Below are 17,592 nucleotides of genomic sequence, written 5' to 3'. Positions count from 1 at the left end.
AAGCTTTTTTAATGTTTTTGAGGAAGTTTTTTTTGTTTATTTTAACCACATTAATACTACATTTATAAGTAGGTTGGTTTTCATGCTAGTATGGTAAAGGTGAAGAGAAAAAGTGTGGGGATAACATACAGTTAGAGGAGATGGAGACTCTTAGACATGTTGCTCATACAGTGAGCATCCAGACTCCATGCCATAACATGGTCTTGAGAATGTCCCTCACATATACACAGCCTCTATTCAGGTATGACCTAGCAGTGTAGATGGCAGTGAGATTATTGCCATCTGATCAGGAAGCCTCCAAAATGCATTGCTTTCTGGTTCAGTCCCATAGACTCTCTGGCAGCCAGTCTGCAGAACTGCTCTATTAGTTACTGTACCCCAAAAGATGGGGAAGGCACTGGATCTCTTCAATATGAGGATTATTTGAAAAGGTTGCTAAAAAAACACATATTTTTGGAAAAAATCACCGCTGGACCACATTTGGTCCAGTGGGTTTCCAATTTTTTCATCTCATCTAAAAAGTAGGATTTGTCAAATTGTGCAAAATAGTCATTGACAGCCTTGATGACATCCTTGTTCGAAGAAAATTTTTTCCCACTGAGCCAAATTTTTAAGTTTGGGAACAAGGAGAAGTCACACAGGGCCAAGTCCAGAGAATACAGTGGATGTGAAACCAATTCGAACCTCAATTCATGCAATTTTGCCATTGCGACAGCTGATGTGTGAAACAGTGCATTGTCTTGATGAAAGAGCACTTTTTTGTGAGCCAATCTTGGCCATTTTTCTTCAGTTCTTCTTTTAAACAGTCCAACAATGATGCATAATAGACTCCTGTTATTGTCTTACCCTATTCCAAATAGTCTATCATGATAATTCTTTAGGAATCCCAAAAAACTGGCCATCACCTTCCCAGACGAAAAAACCATGTTCGCTTTTTTCAGTGCTCTTTCACCGGGCATTGTTCACTGTTTTGACTGCTGCTTGGACTCAGGTGTGTAGTGGTGGAACCAATTTTTGTCTACAGTCACAAATCAATGCAAAAAATCCAGCAAATTGCAGTTAAACATCACCAAACACTTCGTTGAAATGTCTTTTCGCATGCGTTTTTGATTGATAGTCAGCAATTGCAGCACCCATTATGCGCACACAGCTTTCTCATGTGCAATTTTTCATGCAGGATATTATACACTCTTTCGGTTGAGAATGCCTACAATCTCAGCAATCTCACGCACATTCACTTGGCGGTCTTCCATAACGATACCATGGATTTTGTCAATCAATTCCTTCATAGCGACCTCAGTCGGGCATCTGGAACACACCTCATCTTTGATGGACTTACAACCACGTTTAAACTCATTTATCCAAAAATAAATAGTCTTCAATGCTGGACAGAGTTGCCCATGAACTGCATCTAACTCCCTTTTGATCTATGCAACCATCCACTTCTTCAAATAAGTGTTTTATCACTGCATGCAACTTGTTTTCTCCACTTTTATGGAAATGCAAACATGGCGATTTTAAATGTTTGCCAAATGAGAACTATGCATCACACATGACTAAAATTTTGCCAGGGGTCATGAAAACGATATGTGCCGAAACTGGTATGAATGAATGAATGAATGAATTATGTCACTGTCTATTAGAAATTTACCAAACTTTTCAAACAACCCTCATATGTGTGGCATACCCTTGGACGGTGTATCATTCACAAGACCAAGGAGGAAGGGGAACTCCTGCTATGAGAACTAAACATGGAACAACCACTTCGGTCCCTCAATAAGCAGGGTGGTTGTATTTCCTCCAACTTGGAAGGTATCCTTATACAGGTATAAGGATACCTTCCAAGTTGGAGGAAATATGGAGAAAACTACAGGATTAATTCACTTGGCTAGGCTCTAACTTTTTCTTCCCCTGAAAGCTAATCAGTTTTTCTTGTTTGTTCTCAGTATATTTTATTCTAAGTTTCTAGCATGAAAACGATACCAAAATACAATATTCTAACCAGAAGTGCTAATTCTGTTTGTTTGTATTAAATAAAGTTGTTTTAATTCCACTTCCAAAAATAAATTAAGGGTATTGACAAAATACTTTCATTTGAAAAGTTGCTGAATTTATTTTCAGATCTCGAATTTAAATGTAGCAATATTGATATTGATGCTGGAGTTAAAAGTGATCGATTAGAATGGGGTCAGGTTAGGTATCATAATGTCTTTAATCCACTTGAAGCTTTTGAAATTGTGATGGAATGGCTGGTAGCCACTGGGAATATAGTTGCAGATCTGGTAAGTTGAAACAAGAAATATGATTTTTGTTGTTTTTAATTACATAGAAGTTATATGGAAGCATACTGAATGTGAAAATAAAGAAAAATTATCTTAAACATAAAATACATTGTTAAATGAAAAATGCTGTAAAATTATCGATAGAAATAACACAAATGTTTTAACTGAAATAATCTCTCATAGTTACATAAAAATAAAATAACATGCAGTTACACAAAATAGCATTTCTGTAAAGCAACTATAATTAGTTAACTTTTATTATTATTATTATTATTATTGTTGTTCCGGGAAACTCCAAGGAGTCGACAGACTCATCGAGGGAGGCCCTAACATCATGTCTGGAACAACTATTCAACATTCACACAGTATCTATCATATCTTGCCTTGAACTCATTCACGGTCGTAGCACCCACAACCGACTCTGGAAGCTTATTCCACTCATTCACCACTCTCCAAGTAAAAAACCTAGCTCTAACACCCTTGTCAACCACGCTCTTGCCCAGCTTCCATGCATGGCCCCTAGTCCTCCCACCACCAGTCATATTTTCAAAAATATCTTCTGGATCAATCTTATAAAAACCCTTCAGTAATTTGAATGTCTCAATCATATCACCCCTCCTTCGCCTATCGTCCAATTTCTGCAACCCACAAATCCTCAACCTATTCTCATAAGGTTCATTCCACAGACCTGCTATCATCTTGGTCACTCGTCTCTGGACCCTCTCCACTTCCTCCCCATCACGAAGAAACCCTGGTGCCCATAACTGGGCACAGAAGTCCAGATGGGGTCTTATCAAGGCTCGATACAGAGGAACAACAACTTGTTTCTCTCTGCATGTATTTTTCATAAGCCAAGTGATTTGGTGAGCTGTTTTAGTTACTTTTGCAATGTGTCCCCTAAACTTCAACTCCCTATCCACCAGCACTCCCAAATCCCTGGCCTCATCAATCTCCTGGAGTACGGTTCCACCTATGCGATATACTGCTGCTATTCTTTTCACCCCAAAGTGCATAAACTTACACTTTGCCACATTAAACTGACATCCATTTTTCCTAGCCCAGTCCTCCAAACTATCCAAATCATCCTGTAAAATTTTGACATCCTGTGCACTCACAATTGCTCTACCCAACTTTGCATCATCAGCAAACAAGTGAACACTTCCTCTCAAATCCTTTCCAATATCATTGATGAACAAATTGAAAAGCAGTGGTCCAAGAACAGAGCCCTGCGGCACTCCACTAGTCACAAGAAGTCTTTTTGACTCCACTCCTGAATAAACCACTCTCTGGTATCTCTCCTTCAACCACCCTCCTATCCATCTTACCAACCCTATATCTATCCCCATCTGCTCCAGTTTACTGATTAGGGTTCCATGTGGTATCCTGTCAAAGGCCTTGGCAAGGTCCAGTAGTATCACTGTAAACCCATTACCCCTATCCAGTTCATCCGTCACTGTGTTATAAAACGTGAGCAAGTTACTGAGGCATGATCTACCCTTCACAAAACCATGTTGTGCCCCATACAATATCCCATTTTCATCTATCCAATCATGTATTCTTTTCTTGACTAATTTCTCTAAGACCTTGACAATGATTCCTGATATGCTTATTGGTCGGTAATTTACAACAGCAGTCTTGGAACCACCTTTATGCAGTGGAACTATTTTCCCCTCCTTCCACCCGCTCGGGACTAACCCAGACCCGAGACTCAAATTAAACAAAATGGTCAAGGGTACTGACAATTCTTTAGCTGCTTCTCGTACTACACGAGCTGGTATACCATCCAATCCCACAGATGTATTGACATTGAGGTTATGCAATAGACTACTCACCTCCACTTCATTCACCACAATTCCTGTATAATCTACTGGTTTATTCGTTTCTGCAATGTGACCACCTGGATGATATATTCTTGCAAAGTGCTCACTCAGTAACTCAGCTATCTCAACTGATTCAGTTACCTCCCTACCATCGGCATTCTTTAAAATCATTCTGCCATGTACATTTTTCCTTTTACTTGCTACATATCTAAAAAACTGTTTAGGATTCTCTTTAGCCTGCATGGCCAATGTTCTTTCGTAATCCTTTTTTGCTTTTCTTACCACACTCGTCACCCTTCTGGCCTGCATTTTATACCGTTCATGTGCCTGCCGGTCACCTTTCTCCTTAAATTCCCTCCATAGTTGTTTCTTTTTTTGCAGCTCAAGCTTAATGGTGTTATTCATCCATTTAACCCCTACTTGATTTATTATTCGGACTCTAGGTATACAGTCAGCCATTGCTTCATGCAAGCACTTCTTAACTACCTGCCATGCACTATCAACTTCTAGTTCTTGCAGTTGTACATGCCATGGCACTGAGCCAATCAAACTCCTAAGCTTGTCATACTTTCCAGCCCGATAATTCCATATGTACCCTGTCTTAATTGAAAATTCTACACCTTTAGCCGCCTCCCAAGTCAAGACCCTGTGATCACTCTCACCGATTGGTGGCAATGTGGTCACATTTGTTACAGCCAAATCCTCAGATGTAATTACTAGGTCAAGCACTCTCTGACCCCCTAGTATTTTCCATTACATGCTGTCGCAGATAGTTATCCCTTAATAACTGCATAAAATCCAATTCCTTCCTCCCGTGTGTCCTCTCCTCACTCCAATCAATGTGACCATAGTTGAAATCTCCCATAATAATCACCCTCCTTCCACTCATTTCTTCTATTTGCTTGTGCATATTGTCACCACCATCTTTTCCATCACCTGGTCTATAGCAGCAACCAATTGTATATTTAGTTCTGCTAGCCACAATCTCACACCAAATGGCCTCAAATGTGCTCTTTTCTCTATCCTGCAATTCAACTTCTATTCTCCTTGGCTGTAGCTCATCAGCTATCATCAACAATACTCCTCCCCCCATTTTATTCTCTCTGTCATTCCTGAACACACTATACCCATCACATTCAATCCCACTAGCTATATCATCTACAGTCAGCCATGTTTCACTAATACCAATAACCTGTGGTCTGGAAGTGCCAACCATGGCCAAAAACCCTTCCTTCTTGTTCCTAATACTCCTAGTATTAGTGTACATGAATTTAAGACCCCCATTAGCCCCAACCCTACCTTGATGCCTTATATTAATTATCCCACTCTGGTTTGTTGTACTTATTTGCTCTAGCATATTATATTCATTCTTACATTCAACTGCCTCCCTAAGGACTGTATATCTACTCCCCCCCCCCCTTAACAAATCTAGTTTCCCTGAATTTGCACATCCACTACATTCAGCAACACTTTCTCAAGTCTTCTTACACCATAACCATTCAAATGCAAGCCATCCATCTTATATAGATCCTTTCGCCCATCAAACTCACTCCACACGTCCACAAATTCCACACCACTCGTCATACATAACCCACGCATAAAGTCATTCGCAATTATGGCCCTCCTTTTAAACGTTTCACTGTCATACCATGGCAAAAGACTAATCATTCTAACTCTCTCACTCTTTTGTTTTGCTACCTCAAACAATTCATTCAGGTCTTCTATCATTTCCATTTTGTCTCCTTTCAAATCATTCGTACCTGCCACAACAATCATTTCTTTCACCCTTTCCTTTTGCTCTCTAATAGACTCAGTTACATCCTTTATGGTCGCACCAGGTTGGTACGATTTTGTCAAATCCTCTACTAACACACCTCGTACTAACGAGTCTCCATACAGCACTCTATCCTTCATTTTGTTTATGTTCACATTCATACGCCTATTTTTCCTGTCATACCTTTTATTATTGGTTGGTTCATTCAGTCGACTTTTGTTCATGCACTCTAGCTGCTGTTTTGCCCTTTCTATCGCACCATTCAACAACGCGATCTCACTCAATGCATCTATCTCATCTTTTTTATTCTCTGAGAAACCATTAATACCATCATTCACACTCTCATAATTCTCATGTACAACCTTGCCGTTTCTTGTCATATCGCTATTTTCTTCATTCTGAAGTTTGACAAAAATATCACACTCACCATCCGAAATACACTTCAATTTCTCATTCTCCCTACATTTTCTACACACATTCAATCCTTTATTATCATCTATCTACACTCCGACCGCACTCCGCAAAGCGTACATTTCACAGCTAGTACACTGACTTATTTCTTTTATGCTACTGTTCTTTGATAACGATGGCGATCCATCATTACTGGCCGCCATTTTCCTTCGTACAGGGCCATAATTATTGCAACGTGTTTTATCAAATAATAAGTTATACACACCAAAAACACACAAACAGACGCACTAAAATACACAAGGCAAACAAAACTACGCAATATTAACTAATTTTATCAACGATAACTGAAAATAATACTTATCTTATTAGGAGCTTGCACGAACACTACACACTACGATATAACCTCGATTGTATTTATGTACTGGAGAAAAAAATTCTACTATAACTTTTGTTACTTTTAATGCATTTTTGAATGACTCAATGATTAAATCTTTATGTCTTTATTCTTAAGGTGGTGTAAAGGTTAATGTAGAATAGTACTATATGATAAGTTTGCATTTTTACTGGTCTTCGAAATTAATCAGTTATATCGGATCTTCAGTGCATTTCAATCTTTTAAGACACTACTAATATTAATCATCGATCCACCTAGATTTTTTTCTTCTATTGTATCTTTTGTTCTGTAATCCTGGCAACAATTACCCATTTTTCTAACTTTTCCTCACCATTCTGTTTAAGTATCTGTACTCCTTATAGATTAGTTCTGATCACATATTCTTGAAATTTTAATAGTTGTCCCATTAATTGAGAGGTTGTTCATCCTAGAGAACATTAGTACCATGCATGGGCAGAAACAAGATGAAGAAAGAAGAGGAAACCTGGATTTGAAGACCTGTAAAATGTACTAGTTAAGGAATACATAAGAGAGAGAGAGAAGAAGACTGTTCCAAAAGACAACAATGAATGGAATAAATGAAAAAAAAATTTGTTCTGCGAGTTTGAAGACGAACTGTGAAGGAATGTTCGATATTTATTGCTTGTGAAACAGATATTCAGCAGAAACTGTACATCTGTTTCACCGAATGGAGTGAATAAGTGAGGATAGGTGAATACTCAACCTTATTGAGTAAGTAGTGAGTCAAGTATTATTAGGAAGTTCTTAGGGGAACCATCAAATATGAGAACACTGTTTAGCACTTGGATGGATTTGTGAAAACCAATTTTTTGGATGCTGATTGGTTGGTTTATAGTTTATTTGGCACAAAAACTACAAAGGTCATACTGCGCCATACTAAAGGTTACAACATTAGCATTTACAGAAAAATAGTTTCACAAAGCAGCATCTCTAGGTAAACAGAACTGCTGCAGAGGGCACAGCAACACATAGGGTCAGAGGTTATTACAGTAGTGCAAAAATAGTTAACAATATAAGTTAATACATAATATATGAAACACTAAGCCAAGGAATGCAGTTTCTACATATATGTAAGATTATAATTGATGCCTTTATAGCAGTACAAAAATAGGCAAAAAGGGATTATTATACAATATGCATGGATGAAAATTAAATTTAGCAATGCAGTAGAAACAGAATACATATTTAGAATACATATAAACAGAATTACTAGAAAGTACACAAATAGGTAAGATGTCTTACAACACTACATGATTATTCAAAAAATAAAGTAGTAAATAAGATGCATACACAAAATGTATGTTAAGTGATGCAGTATCTACATATAAACAAAATTACTGCAGAGGTTTCAGCAGTACATAAATAGATAACTATAGGTTAACATATGTATGTACAAAACAAGTCAAGGAAAGCAGTGTCTACATCTAGTAAGATTACAACAAACATTATTATACTAATACTTAAAGAGTCAGAAAGGAATTATTATACAGCACTGATGCATAAAATTTAAGCTTAGCATTATGGTATTTACATATTAACAAAATTACAGCAGGGTGATATAAATATACATGATCAAGGCCTATGATAATACATAATTGGTCAGATTTAACATAATGAATAATATGTATGTATAAAAGTTAAGCAAAAAAGTATTTACATATAAACAAATTTATGGTCAAATGTGTTTGTACAAATTAATTCTTTCTAAAAAATTAAAAACATCATGCAATTTCTTGAGTCTGCTAGCATTTCTCCGAGTGTATATAGCTTGGTTAGATAGGTGAAAATTTCATTCCTCTCTCGTGTAAATTTTTGACAATCTACTAGAATATGATGAATAGTGAGATGTGTGTTGCATTTTTCACATATGGGAGGGTCATCAGCTCTCACTAAATGAGAATGCGTAATGTGACTGTGACCTATGGGGAGCCTAGCAAGGACAACTTCCTCCCTTCTCTTTGTACGTTGACTAAAATGCCAGTGTTTAATTTCAGGTTTAATGTTATATAATTTGTTTTTTGATGTTTCTTGCCATGTTAACTCCCACTGAGCAATTAGTTTTGATCTTATAAATTGTCTGTAGTCTGTATATGGAACTGTCAAATAGTATGTGGTGAAGGTATGGGCTGATTTAGCAGCTGCATCTGCAGCCTCATTTCCTTTGATTCCGATGTGGCTGGGAATCCAGCAGAACTGAACATCGAAATTAAGGATTTTCATTTTGTGAAGCAGGTGTAGCACTTCATAAAGTACTGGATGAGAATTATACATAGGAGAAGAGAAAGCCTGTAAAGAGCTCAATGAGTCTGTATAAATTATACACTTTTGGTAGCAGTTTTCTTTTATATGCACAAGTGCAAGCTGAATGGCATGTAACTCTGCTGTATAATTACTGCAGTCAGGTGGGATCTGATTTGAGATAATAATGTCAGGAAACACAGCAGCACAGCCAACAGAGGTGTTAGTTCTTGAACCATCAGTATAGATGGGTAAGAAATCAGCGTGTTCTGCTCTGTGTGCGTTAAACAATTGCAGGTAGATGGATGATGGGGTATAAGATTTCTGTAGCTGACAAAGTGAGAGGTTGCAGGATAGTGTGCAAACCTGTCATGGAGCAATGCTATTATGTTTAGTGTAGCTAATGTTGTCAACATTTATACTAACAGCTTGCACAGTTTCTTTAATACGCATACCGAAAGGATGTATAGCAGTTTGATGTGTGTGATATTGAACTTCCCAATGCAGAGAGAAGATACTATTCCATGTAGGGTGATCTGGGAGAGATTTTATTTTTAGGGCGTAATTAAGAGACAACTGTTTTCGTCGAAGTGATAGAGCCGGTTCATTTGCTTCTACATAGAGACTTGGAGTGGGTGAAGTGCGAAAGGCACCAGTAGCTATCCGTATACCTTGATGATGGATGGAATCCAACCATCGTAGGTTACTCTGGCTTGCCGAACCATAGACTTGGGACCCATAATCCAGCTTTGAACATATAAGTACACGATAAAGATAGAGCAACGAAGCTCGATCAGCACCCCACCCAGTAGAGGATAGAGTGCAAAGGAGGTTCAAAGTTCTTTTGCACTTTTCTCTTAGTTGACAAATGTGTGCTAGAAATGTGAGTTTTCTGTCAAAAATGAGTCCCAAGAACTTGGTTTCTGTAGTTACTGGAATAACAGTAGGCCCCATTCTTAGTTCAGGATCTGGATGATGAGTGCGTTTTCGACAGAAGTGTACACCGACACTTTTTTCTGTTGAAAACCTAAATCCATTATTAAGAGCCCACAGAGAGACGTGATCAATTGCTTGCTGAAGTTGTCTTTCAATTACCCTCATGTTACGTGAGTGACAGTAAATTGTGAAGTCATCAACATATAGAGCATTGTCGACAGTAGGAGGAAGCTGTTCAGTGATTGAGTTGATTTTAATAGCAAACACCTTGTTCTTGAAGATATGGTCGTGATAGCGTACTTCCCACTCTGACTTGGAAAGTTCGCCTGGACAGAAAGTTTTTTTATTGCAGTTATTTGACTTCTGCCAACTGATAAATATTTTCTTAGTATTTTCATATTTTTATTGTTTTCGATTGTTTCTTTTATTTTTTTAGTGTTATAAGATCTTATTTCATTTCTCATCTTTTTCCTTATTGTTTTGCATAGTTCTGCATATTCTATTTTAGAAATTAAGTTTTTGTCTTGTTTCATATTTCATCTCTTTTTTAGTAGTTGTAGGGTTTCCTCTGAAAGTTTGTGGTCTTTTTGTTGTCTGTTGTTTTTTGAGTTCGTTGGCTGTTGAGATTATTACTTCCGTTAGGTTTTTGCTTATTTTATTTATGTCTTCTTCTTCAAATATATTTATTAAGTCTAGCTTTCGATTGAGTTTTTCTTCATAATCCTTCTTCTTGTTTTCGATAGGGTTTAAGTTAAAACTTCTTGATTTTTTGTTGTTTAGCCATTTTATTCTTTCCAATTTGGGGTTTATTTTAATTTTGGCTCTGACCAGTCTGTGGTCACTTCCTGTTTTTACTTGATTTAGTACTGAAGTATCTTGAACTATTTCTTTATTATTACACAGTATAATCTATTTCATTTTTTATTTCTCCATTTGGACTTCTCCATGTCCAAAGACGAACATGACGTATTAAATCTGAATATTCTAGGTTGCAAAATTCATAATGTTCTTTTAAATTTTCTAACCTTTTACTATGTGAACTAAATTCATTATAGGTTTTTAAAATTACACATTCTATATCAACTTCTAAACAGCTTGTAGCTTTTCTTGTTGCATTGTGTAAGACATTAAATTCTTATTAAATTTCTTTAATTCTGTAAATACACTCTGATTAATACCAAAATTTATATTAGCATTATCACAGCAAAAACGAACAATATTCTTATTTAAATTCAGCTCCTTCAACTTTTGAAGTAAGCAAAGTGAAATATCCTTTGAAGTTTCTGACTGGCTGTTAAAGAAACTCAAACGTTTTGTTTGAACTCTTCCACTAGATTTAGAAAAATATCTACACATTAAAGGAAACATTTTAATGTTTCCTTTATTTGATGAATCTGTTGCAATTGAAAATGGCTGATTTTCTCCTAAATTCTCGACAACTGTAGACATACAGTCTTTTGCTAAAACATTTGTTATTATTTTAGATGTTTTTGTTCGCATGCATGCCAATTGAGAAGCGATTTTTGAATCACTAAATAATGTTTTGAATAATGAATTCATGCAATCCGATGATTGATAGCTATGCACGTTTCACTGTGTGATAGGCAAACGTAGCTTTTGCAGCAACAGTCTTTTGTTCTTCAGTTGAAACTAATGACGACGTTGAGGAAATAAAAAATGAATTTAAAGTTGGATTACTAGCTAATACTTTCCCTTTTTTATGCTTATTACTTAGCATATGCTTCTTAAGGTCATAAACACCTCGTTTATTATGGAAAATCCACAATTGCACCATAAACATTTTGCTTTACCAACAGTCCTTCCTTTAATCACCAGGCATAAGTTTTCTGCCACTCCTCGTTGAAATAATTCTGATGTTTTATCTTCTTTTTTTTCTCTTGATTTAATCGCTGTATTTTTTCTTCTTCCGTATTTAATGACGATGAAGAGGACATTCTGTGAAAAGGGTTAAATTAGTATTTATAGAATTTATTGCCTTTTTTTATTTCATTGTTAATACAATGAAATAAAAAAAGATCTCAAGTAGTGACCACGGGAGCCCGTACTCGTGTCGGGCCTGTGACAGGTGCCGAGCATTACAAAATAAGCATAATACACACACAGACAAAGAAATTAGCGCACCAAAAAGGAAGCATAGGATTCGACTGAAATTTTTATTGGTGTAATGATACAAGTGAGTGATGCACATGATGGCAAAAACAGAACTGAAGGACAATTATAAAGGGATCTGTGGTACGCAATCCGGTCATCATCAGTAGCGCATTGCTCCCCTCATGTGGCGTTACATGCTGCAATACGGTCCGGCATGGTGACAAACAGATGCCCGATGTTTGTCCTGCAGCAGACTGGCCCACATGTGTTGGATGCTGTGCTCCAAATCCCAGATATTGCGGCACGGTGGGAGCTGGCGTTTCAGCTGCTCCCAAACATGCTCGATAGGGGACAAGTCTGGGGAGCGAGTAGGCCATGGAAGTGTGTACACGATGTGGGCCCTGGTCAACCCAAGTCACGTGCAGATGGGCATTATCCTGCTGGTATAGCACTCCTGGTATCCTGGCCAGGAATGGGAGAACGTGGGGCTATAGGATGTCGTCCACATACCACTGTCCCATCAATGCTCCACGTACCATTACAAGGGGTGATCGGTTATCATAGGCTATGGCTCCCCAGACCATAATGCCTGCAGTGCAGGAGGTGTGGCGCTCGATAGCGAGGTCGGGATTATGTCCTTGACTAGGGGTCCTCTACACCCAGACACGATGATCATCTGTCCCCAAGACGAAGCGGCACTCATTGCTGAAGACCACACGTCGCCAGTCTGTGGTGTTCCATGTCGCTCTCGCCTGGCACCACTGCAAACGGAGTCGGCGATTTGGAGCACACGTAAGGGGCGCTGGGATCCTAGATTAGCGTCTGTGAGGCATCAGGAAATGGTTCATCAACACACAGGAGCCCTACATCTGCCTGTATAGTGGACCAGGTCACCGTGGGATCCCTCCATGCTTGCCGCACGATCCGTCAATCCTCTCTAGCGTTGGTCCTCCTGATCCGAGCGGTGGCGCTCTGCTGTGGTAGCGCCGGAACGTCTCCACAACTCCCAACACTGTCAGACGGTATGGTTAGAATGGTTCTTGTGCGTGCCGACCACCCTCCGGTTTTCAGGCTGATGATCATGCCTCTGTCAAAGTCTGTAAGTTGCTTAAATTGACGTCTCTGGTGTCTACCCGGCATTATTGTCACTTTGTACTCTAGCTTGCGTTGGCAGGTGCTTTTCACTTTAATCAGCTATTGACTACATGCTGGCTTTATAAGGCTGCTGGTTCGTGCTTGCAGCGGCACCGCAGGGTGTGTGGGCATGTGCAATCGCACCAAACTTGGATCATTTGCATACCATCCTGCACTCTAGCTAATTGCTTAGTTTTGCCATTGTACCATGTTTTCTTCCAGGTGTGCCAATTTCTTTGTCTGTGTGTGTGTGTATAAATATCCTATAACGATGTATATAAGTAGGATACAGAGTTATTTTTCGAGTCTTTGAGAATACATTTCAACAAAATATTTACCTGTGGCTAATTTTCTTCTTATATAATCACCTAAACTTGGTATTATATGATTTGTGGCATTTACATTTTGCTTACTTGGTGGCATCCACAGTAAAGGCAATAGTCAATATTTATTTGTTTAGTACAGAAAACTGAAAAATGGATATTATGACCAAAACGCCGAAAAGGGGTATTTTTAGTACCCATTTAGGATTTTACAAAAGGGGTATTTTATAAATTTAATTCAGTAAATGGGGTATTATACCCCGAAACGGGGTACATCTGGCCACCCTAGGTGTATCCCTAGATACTGTGATTATGCAGTGTCTGCTTGGTTATCCCCAGAAGTATTTTTATTCTCTTAAAAGTCCATGTAGGAATGCTAACAATGTCAAGTTCCTTTGTATATATCTTAATATCTACAAAAACTAAAGAGTGTATTGCTAATTTCTCTCTAAGTGCATGTAAAGTTTTTCATTTGTCCCACCATACAAACTGTTTATTTCATTGTCCATTTTTAAATTTCATTTGCCATATCACTAAAATTTGGTCCTAAATATTTAGCTGAAATATTTTATGTTCTGTAAGTTCTCAATTTAAAATATATGTGATGATTTCCATGTTCCTCCTTATTTTCAGTTTTTGCCTTTTTTATTGTTGATTTTCATGCCAAATTTGTTACAGCAGTTATTCAGTTTAGTTAAAGAACATCAAATACTCCTACTAGATTTATTTCGGAATATAACATCATTTGCATAAAGAGCTGAAATTAACTTCTCTCCTGAATGACACTTTGTTTCACAGTAGGCAGTGGACCTTCCAGCAGGACTCAGCCCCTGCACACACGGTGAGGACCACACAACAGTAGGTAGAGGCAAATGTGCCTGACCACATATCCCCCATCTGATTAGCCATCTGGAAGTCCCAATTTGAATCTATTGGACTTCAAATTATGGTCAGAGCTTGAGAGAGTAGTCTGCAGAAAATGACACCCCAGCATCGTTAGCCTGAAGGTGGATTGGAGTGAGTAGCGGCAGTGTTTCTGTTGGATGTTATATGTGCTGCCATGGATATGTGGCCTCACAGACTTCAGGTATGTGTGAAGGAAAAAGGGGAAACACTTCGAACATTGAGTGCTGCTATATGCACGTTATACATGTGGTTTGTATATGCTGAAAGCTGTAAACGATTTATTGATAGAGTAAAGATTTATGCACTGTTCAAGTTAACAGTATTTATGACTAAACTAGGTAGAGTATGTATCCCGATTATACCATATACAGTAGCCATAGCAGTTTGAATAGCTTTTCTTTAGCAGCTTGTCATATGCCTTTTCCAGATCTATAAAACTTTTATACAGATTCCCATGTTATATTTCCATGATATCTGCTGTAAAATGAACATCTGATCCTGACAAATTGGTCTGAAACTCTTGTTAGTTTCTTTTTAAGTATGCTGGCATAAATCTTCCCTAGAACACTTAACAGACAAATTCCTCTGTGATTCTCAAATTCAGTTTTATTTCCCATTATATATAATTACTATGAGAGCTCAAATCTAATCATCTGATCAGACTTTCTAAATAAAATAGTGTAGTGCAGTAAAACTTTGCTATCTCCATATTTGAGTATTTCCGATTTAATGTTATCCAGTAGCTTTTCTACTTTTTAGGTTTTTGTTTTGATTGCTTTTTCTACTTCAGTATTGATAGGTACTATTGATTGCATTCTTCTTGAATATTTTGCACCAGAATGTCACTAATTGTTTCAGTTAGCACTCTATCAAAGTACTTACTTCCAGACTATCTGGCTCGTCACTAGGTAGTGAGTGTAAAACCATGGTCGTCATTTGGGCTGCAGCCAGATAAGTTACTATTATATTGATGATATCGTGTAATTTTTAAATTGAGTATTGCTGTGTGATGTTTGTGATTAGAATGCAGTATTTGATTAAGTATTTTAGACAGTGCTATTTTAAATTCTTTGTTTCTGGTTTAGTACTCTGGAAAAAAATGGCAGTGATAGGGAGATCATTGCAAAGGTTAGTACAAAACACACACTGAATGGCATAAATTTTTTGAGAATGGCACATGCTGGGTGTGTAATATGTATGCATAGATATATGTTGCTAATGTCTATGTGGAGAAGTTGAAAGGAGAGGGTATGGGTATGCAGGAAGTGGAATATGCTAATAGACCACAAAGCTTGTTTGAATTAGAGTAAGAAACATGACATCATAACTCTAATGTATGTTGACAGAGAAGCTGCACAAGTTTTGTTTTCTGGAAGGTGGAATGAGTAGAGGGATTGAGGTATTGGATATGAGGGGTAATGAGCAAGCAAGCAAAAGAGTTGATAGATAGTAAGAACAAATGACTGATTGAAAACAAGGAGAATATCAGACTGGATATCAGGAGATTGTTGTGAAATTAAAAGATAATAGTGTAATAGGGAAGGTAGTCAGTGTGTTGTTCAGGTATGACAGTGATGAAATGAGGCAGAGTGCAAGGATTATGAACAGTGGCGAATTCTCCATCCTTGCTGCGCAAGCACATTAATTGAGAAAGAAGTCATATTTATTTGTTAATAAATGCATGCATTTATAAGCATTCCATTTAGGCTTTTATTTTTGTAGACAGAAGACATTTTAAGCTTGCACGGCAATAATTGAGCTTTGCATTGTGTAACGAAGGCCGATGTTAGTCAAGCTACCTTGGCTTGCTCGGTTGTGGGAGCATCCAGGTCCTCACTTCAGCACTGTGATTTCATGCGTGTGCATAGCCATTTCTGCTCCCTCCATGTCATCTCGCCCTGTTGCTTAAACACGGGCCATATGCAGTGAAAGTAGCTCTAGCCAGTGAGCTTCAGCTAGCCTTTACAAGTGTGCATGTTGCTTGGGAAAATTAATTTACAACCAACTTTTTATGACGATTTTATTGACCAGTTCATAAAGAAGAACTGTAGAGTAGAATTTGTATTCAAGTAGCTAAATTGAAAAAGATAGAATATCATTTGTAAAATAAATGTTGTATTTGTATGATTAAACGAACATAAATTTCTAAATACAGGTAGCCCTCGTATAATGTGGTACTTATACAATGCGGTTTCAATATAACACGGTCTAAAATTTTAGTAACCCTTGTTGAACGTGGTACTTATACAACATAGTTTCAATAAAAACACGGTCTACAAATTGTTGTAACCCTTTATCTTTTTATATGTTTTTCACCACGCGACTTAAAAATCAAATTTTATCTTCGTTAAATTTGTGTCTGCCTGTATCCCGCATGTAATTATAAGTTGCAAATTTATATTAGGGGAAATACCCTTTAGCATGCATGTACCTCAATTGTTTACCGTATAAAACTTTTATTGTTGAAAATTGTCCTTGTTTCTGCCAGGAAAGTGCATTAAAAATCATAAGTGTGTTCATCTCAAGCTAAACACTTTATTTTCTGGTAAGTTACATATAATATGTAATGCTTGCTTTTTTGTGTAAAAAATTATTTTTATAGTAATGACCACAAACTGCAATGAAAGGGAAAAACGAATTTGAAAACAAAATTAATTTCTCTCGAAGAAAAATACTCAAAATCTTGGATCGGTTGAAAAATGGAGAAAAACCAGGAGTTTTTGGACTTTGAATTTAAATTAATCAATGATTCGAACAATCAAACAAAATGAACATAAAATCCGAGAAAGTGCTTATTGCTGGGTCAACAATAAGTGCAAAGTGCGTTGATCGTGTATGCGATATTCTAATGGAAAAAATGGAGAAATCTCTAATGATTTTGATAGAAGATTGCACCTCAAAAGAAAATTCCTGTGAATGGAAATCTTATTAAACAAAAAATTCTCAAAGTTTATAAACATTTATAGTGCAGACCAGGTGTTCAATGGGGATGAATCCGGGTTATATTGGAAAAAAGTGCAAAAACGCATCTATATTTCGAAAAATGAAAGATCGGCTCCTGGATTCAAAGTTTCCAAAGATAGAATTACTCTGTTGTTTTGTAGTAATGCATCAGGTGATTACATGACAAAACCAGTGTTTATTAACCAATCCTCAAATCCTCGTGCTATGAAAGATTAAACTATGCACTATTTTATTTTGCTTAAAACGTTTATGCATTATGTCCAATGAAGTTTAAGTA

At 37.3% G+C, this 17,592-nt stretch overlaps 1 protein-coding gene across 4 annotated transcripts in view; it reads left to right on the top strand.

Annotated features, from left to right (window-relative positions):
* Window positions 1-17,592, top strand: part of Iml1 (GATOR complex protein Iml1) — a 414,032-nt gene that overhangs the window by 334,097 nt on the left and 62,343 nt on the right. For all 4 annotated transcript variants that reach the window (XM_090410642.1, XM_090410643.1, XM_090410644.1 and 1 more), the window contains exon 32: window positions 2,122-2,282. In XM_090410642.1, coding sequence (XP_090266768.1) covers window positions 2,122-2,282 — 161 coding nt within the window. The remainder of the gene's footprint in view (window positions 1-2,121; window positions 2,283-17,592) is intronic.

The sequence above is a fragment of the Typopeltis vanoorti genome, chromosome 20, assembly GCF_054136105.1.
Source record: "Typopeltis vanoorti isolate ZY-2024b chromosome 20, IOZ_Tvanoo_1.0, whole genome shotgun sequence".
Classification (NCBI taxonomy): domain Eukaryota; kingdom Metazoa; phylum Arthropoda; class Arachnida; order Uropygi; family Thelyphonidae; genus Typopeltis; species Typopeltis vanoorti.
This window is presented reverse-complemented; position numbering and strand designations above follow the sequence as displayed.